Source organism: Perissodus microlepis, chromosome 20, assembly GCF_051167445.1.
Source record: "Perissodus microlepis isolate ML-2025 ecotype Zambia chromosome 20, ASM5116744v1, whole genome shotgun sequence".
Taxonomy (NCBI): Eukaryota; Metazoa; Chordata; class Actinopteri; order Cichliformes; family Cichlidae; genus Perissodus; species Perissodus microlepis.
The window spans coordinates 19,997,325-20,003,087 of NC_140480.1; the positions used below are offsets into that span (position 1 = coordinate 19,997,325).

General features: G+C 45.0%; 1 protein-coding gene across 1 annotated transcript; it reads right to left on the reverse strand.

Annotated features, from left to right (window-relative positions):
- Positions 1-479: 479 nt before the first annotated feature.
- Positions 480-1,296, reverse strand: LOC146364432 (uncharacterized). The gene has a single exon (XM_084917677.1). The coding sequence runs from the start codon at positions 1,160-1,162 to the stop codon at positions 554-556; it is 609 nt and encodes a 202-aa protein (XP_084773803.1). The 5' UTR covers positions 1,163-1,296; the 3' UTR covers positions 480-553.
- Between the last annotated feature and the right edge of the window lie 4,467 nt (positions 1,297-5,763).

The following is a 5,763-nucleotide window of genomic DNA, read 5'->3' on the forward strand; positions in this document are numbered from 1 at the left end:
AGAGACTTCCACTCATGCTGTGCTTCCATGGTAGGACAGCACGAGAACAGGAAACAAAAAAAACTCCTCTGCACAAAAAAGCACGCAAATGTCCACAGCACAACATTATGGAAGACATGACAAGCCACAGGGAGGGGTAGGGGATGAGGAGTAACCCCAGGCAACACAGCAGCCATCCTGCGACGGCGCCGTCATCTCTTCGACAGCACGGGCCCGGACCCGCCTCGTGTTCCCAGGGGGCAACAAGCGTCGAAGGCGTAGGAAAGGGAGGGGGGATGAGTGAGTGCTTATCAGTGTAAGTGTATGTGTGTGCGTGTCCATAGTTCAGCTGAGACAGTGTCCTTCGGCCTATCAGGCTAAGAAAACAGTCCTCCAGCCAATCCAGGTGACCTTGCATGGGACGGGAAGAATAGCCGTAACACAGTCGTTATCAGGGAGTGATTGTTCGGCTCCAGCCTTGGGCCTGCAGATGGCGCCGTGATGGGGGTCCGCAATGTTGATGTTGATTTTGTAAATTTCCATGCGAGCAGCCCAGGAGAATTTTCAGGCTGCCCTAACACTCTGACACTGGTCTCTCGATCTCCCGTTGGAGAGTCGCGAGCCTCCCCATGATGGTATCAAACTTCTGTTCCATGGTGTTGTCATTCTTTTGATTCTGAGACCTCACAACTGCAGTGATCCGTTCCGCGATGTCTTCCAACTGTCGCTCAAGGGTCTCATTTTGAGCAGGCCTCTCTCTGATGTATCCCCCCGTACGCTCAATGTTGTTGCTTTGAGCCTTCACAGCCGATGCAAGCGTCTCCAAGGTGTTGACCATATTACGTTCGGTGTGAGAGGTCGCGCCTCGTCCCATCGCTTCGAATCTAGCGGGCAGCCTTGGGGGGGTTTGAACAGCCGGTTCCGCTCTCTTATTTCTCCGATAAACCAGGGCTAAGCCAACTCCGATCAGCAAGAACCCTGTTATCACGGTTCCGAATAGATAGATATCTTCAGCGTCCTCGATCGACAGTCCCGCCAGGCACATGACCCTCCAGTTCTGCCACCCGTCCATCGTGTATCCGGCAGGGAAAGTCCCTCCAGGGCACTCAGGCTCTCCCGAGCCCAGACTTCTCGTTGAGAAAAGGGTGTCAATAGCATTCAGAGACCAGTTGATCAAATCCATAATTCTCTTTTAGGTTTTAGAGAACGACAGTGAGAGGCTATTCCAGGGAAAGTAATGCACACGAGACAAGACAAGGACACAGAAGCTAAGCAGGGAAGATAAGGGTGAGGAGGAGAGGAGAAAGTGCGACCGCCTTCGCTGAGAGCCAAGAAGAAAGAAAGGGGGGGTGGGTGCAGTGTTGACAGAGGTGGCTGAGGAGACTGTGGAGGCTGGCTCCTCATCCTCTGACCATATTCCATCCAGGAAAGGGGAAGGTGAAGATTGGCTAGGTCGAGGCAACATGGGCGATGTGGATTTGCTTGCCTGCTCTTCGAGTGACAGCATGGATGGCACAGGGAGTGCTAGTTCCCGGGCCTGCAATGCCTCCTTTATCTCCCTAAAGACACTGGTGATTGCAGGTGAGTCTGGGGACTGGAGGAGGCGGCAATTCCTTCTCAGAAGTGCCTCAGCCATGTTGATTATTATTCCCATGCTACATAGATCAGGAGCCTTGACACGACAACTAAAGATCTTGCGGACCCAAGTCATTTCCTCACAACACTCGAACAGGTTTGAGTCTGCTGGGTCCAAAGTATGGTCACATTCTTCTGTCATGGTAAGCTGTGTGGCAGGCAGGGGTTGGACCAAAACGCAGGACTCTGAAATGAAGAACTGAACTTATAGCGACAGCTTTTAATTGCTGGCAAAAATGAACTCAGACTGAACTAAAGAGATGGAGAAGGAACATGAAACACGGAGACACTAGAAATTTTAAACACAGGGAACACACTGAGACAGAACCCTAAAGACAAAAACACTATACATAAGCACAAAACCCATAAAGAGAACAAAAACCATGATTGATACTGAAATATTAACAAAAACTCAAATACACCTGAACCCTGGGTCACCAGACCAAGGACCATAACAGAACCAGTCCATTTATTTCAAGCAGACTGTCATGTGAAGTTTGCATGTTTTTAGTCTTTCTGAACACTGATCCATAAAAGGATTGATGTTGAGGGGATCGTGGAAGAGGGTGTCTGTAACAATAACCCGGCCGATACCGGCCGATACCTGATTTCAAAGTGAAAGTCGGTGAGTTGCCTCACCCAATGATAACCCACAGCGTTGAGCTTGGCTGTGCTCATAACATGAGTCGGGGGTTGTCATCTCTGAAAACAGTGAAAGGGGGCACATAGTACTGGTAATTTGTCACATTCCGCTCATTTCAGGGCCAGAAACTCCAGGAAAAAGGAACACGAGAAGCTGGAAAAGGTCCAAGGGCTCAGAGAAGAGCTGGAGAAGATGTGGAGGGTGAAGGTAACAGTGGTCCCAGTGGTAATCAGAGCACTCGGTGCAGTGACTCAAGCTCGGCGAGTGGCTCCAGCAGATCCCAGGAACAACATCGGAGATCTCTGTGCAGAGGAGCGCAGTCCAAGAACAGCTAAGATACTGCGCAGGACCCTCAAGCTCCCAGGCCTCTGGCAGAGGACCCGAGCTTGAAGGATAGATCGCCGGCAGGGGCAAGCGGGGAATTGAAATTTTTTTTTACAAAACTGTGCCAGCTTGTTAAAGACATTTTCTGACAGGTATAATGTTATCTTGCTTTAACAATGCTACAGATTCTTGCTTTGGCTCTGATGTGTTAGTGTCATGGTCCTGGGTCGGTGACCCAGTGTTTTTGGTTGTGTACTTTTACTTTTGATAGTTTTTGTATTATGACTGTTGTTTTGGGTTTCCTAGGGTTTAGTTGTGTTCCCTCTGTTTGGTGTCTTCCCTGCTTGTGTATCCCCTTAGTGTAGTAGGTCTCTGTGTTTAGTCCGTGTCTCTGAGTCTTTGTCATTACGCGTATGTGTTTCCTGTTTTACTTTGAAGGTCTCTGTCTTATGTCAGTGTGTTCTGTTTACGTTTTCCCCTGCCTCGTAAGCTGTGATGTCTTCCAGGTGTGTTCCCCTCCTGTTTCCTATCCCTTGATTCCTGGTGTGTGTATTTATAGTGTGTGTTACCTTGTCCTCGTTGCTGGTTCGTCTCTCCGTCCGTCTTTCTGTGTATTTCCCCGTACCTCCCTGCATCTTGGTTTCTGGTTAGTTCTGTTAGTTTTTCCAGTTTAGGTTTTCTTAGTTTCATGTTTCACCCGCGTCATCCCTGTTGTATCCACTGCTGTTAAATAAACTCACTTGCACCAGAGCTGCCGCATCTTGGGTCCTATCTACTACTCCACACGTCTGCCACGCCAGACATGACAGTTAGTTGTCTCTGGTAGACTTATTTGGAATTTTCAGTCTATCCATGGCGTTCTTTACTTAGACTAATATGTCTTTCAGCTGTGTTTGGATAGCTATTTTTCCCTTTGTAAATGTAATCATTTATATTTTTACATGTTTTATTCACTGAAACATGTAAATGTGATAAATATGCAAAACAAAACAAAAAGAAAAAAAAATCAGGAAAGGGTTAAATTTCTCCAAAAATATTAGGGAACACTGAGAAAACACATGCAAGCTCAATGGGGAAAAAAACCTATGTTGGATGTATATCTGTGTAGGTTCGCAATCATCTAGGGCACAGTAGTCTAAAGAGGTTGAAAAGAAGGTGACTTGACTTCTTTAAGTTTTTTAAAGATGTCTCACCTCTCATCCAAGAGGTTTCCTCAGTTCTATAAGCAAAAGGTGGAGAGTCCCAGGCATTTAAACCCTAGTGGAAGTTGATCACTGACCCTCTATTAATCATGTTCCTCATCATATGGGCCAAAGTGTGAAAAAAGGCATGTGTCATTACCACCAGAGGTTTTGGGTGAAACCACTGTGAGACCTTGCCCACCCTATCATGTCATCTATTGAGGTCGCCTGACAGGATATGTTGTGGAGGTTGAGGCGCCTGGAAATGGATGTCAAAGTTTGTTTGTTTGTTTGTTTGTGTGCAACAAAAGAGATTTTAATTAAATACAGTACAACTTTGTTTTAATTACCAATTTACACAAACATTTACACACACTGTAATGCCACTCATTCTGACTTCACATTATAATGTAGAAGTAAATCTTTTGTTTAGCTAGAGTAAATTATTTATATTGTTGCTTTCACTTCATGAATACTAACGGACTAGGCTTTGTTAATTGGAAACATGCACGAGATGTCCTGGTGTACAATTATAAATCATCTCAGACAATCTGAAAGAAGTGACTTGACTCCTGTAGAGCTAGTTTGACCTTGTGGAAGATTTATAATGCAAGGTCAAATAAATTGAACTTGACTACAACACAGAAACAAAAATCATGCAGCATACATTTATGTCCACTGAATCCCAGCTGCAGACAATGAAAGGGCAGATGCTGATTCACTTGTCACAGCTTTGAGTACAACGAGATGATGAGTTATTTTTCTGGGGGTTGGCACAGCATGACGCATTCAGTTCCCCAGATGGTCCTCGCCATGATTCAGTTGTCTGTTGCTGGGCAGCATGCGTGGGCCAATAAAACGTCACTTCAGAGTTTATTTTCGTATGGCAAAAACCAGCAGTCACCACACTGGACATGATTCTTTTTTCTTCCAAATGATTTTCGTGATTTTGTTTGCATTTCTGTTCTCACCAATCAAAGACAAAACTCCTATGTGGTGGGGACTGGACTACTAGAGTTGGTTTCGCCCAGCATGAAGCATCAGTTTAATCAGAAATACTGTAAGAAACGGAAATAAATTCCTGGATCTCCCTGATTCTTCACATCAGTTGGGACTCTCTTGTGTTCTTTCTTTAGTTCACTCTGGTGTGCACACCAAACATGCATATAATATGTATATGCAGTTCTCTGTCACATCAAGACTATCTCCACTCTGTTATATATTCCATATGTACGGGGAATGGCCGCACTCCCAATAGTCAGGGTGTGTGTAAACAGGGCTATGGGCCAAGCACCATAGCTTAGCTATAAAAAAAAGCTCTGCAGACATGAAATCACTGATTGTTTGATCTCATCCTAGCACTCAGGTGCAGCATGTGTTGAGAAATTTGTTTATGATTGAGTTTGGATTACAGCATTAGTCCCATTACCTGTGTGGCTGGAAGCTTGCCTGTTGGCAGCCTTCCTAGATTGCCATTTCCCTTAAGTAAGAACCCCTTTCCTGGCAAAACCTTGTGGGTTTGGAAAAAATGTATCTGAGGAGAACTTTTTCCTGCCTGACACCAGGGGGCTTCATTTTGGGGGAGCTGTTAAGTTGTCCATGTTTTCAACAGTCACTGGTAATGCTGGTTGACTTACTACAGACTGAGACCATTAAAAAAATCTGAATCAGTCATATCAGAGACGGTCAAAAAAGTGGCAACTGCTTGAAAACCAGAAAGAAGAAGAAAAAGAAGAAAAGTGCAACGTGGGACTATTCTTACCTTTGCTTTAATGATGAACCTATCACACGGCAGTATTATTTACCCATCCAGATTGAAAATACATATGTAAACACAGTGTAAGATTAGCACTTCTATAAAAGATGCATGTAGACGTTACCAAACTGGAGCTGTGCGAGAGCCGTCTTCACTTTCAGGAATTTTAATAAAGCTGTCGGGATTGAATATGGATCACAAGTAGTTTCTCTTCATATCTTTGTTTTTTCATCCATGGATAGATG

What these genes read in the sequence shown, in the direction of transcription:
- LOC146364432 (XM_084917677.1), bottom strand. Translation starts at nt 1,162, where the DNA reads ATGGATTTGATCAACTGGTCTCTGAATGCTATTGACACCCTTTTCTCA.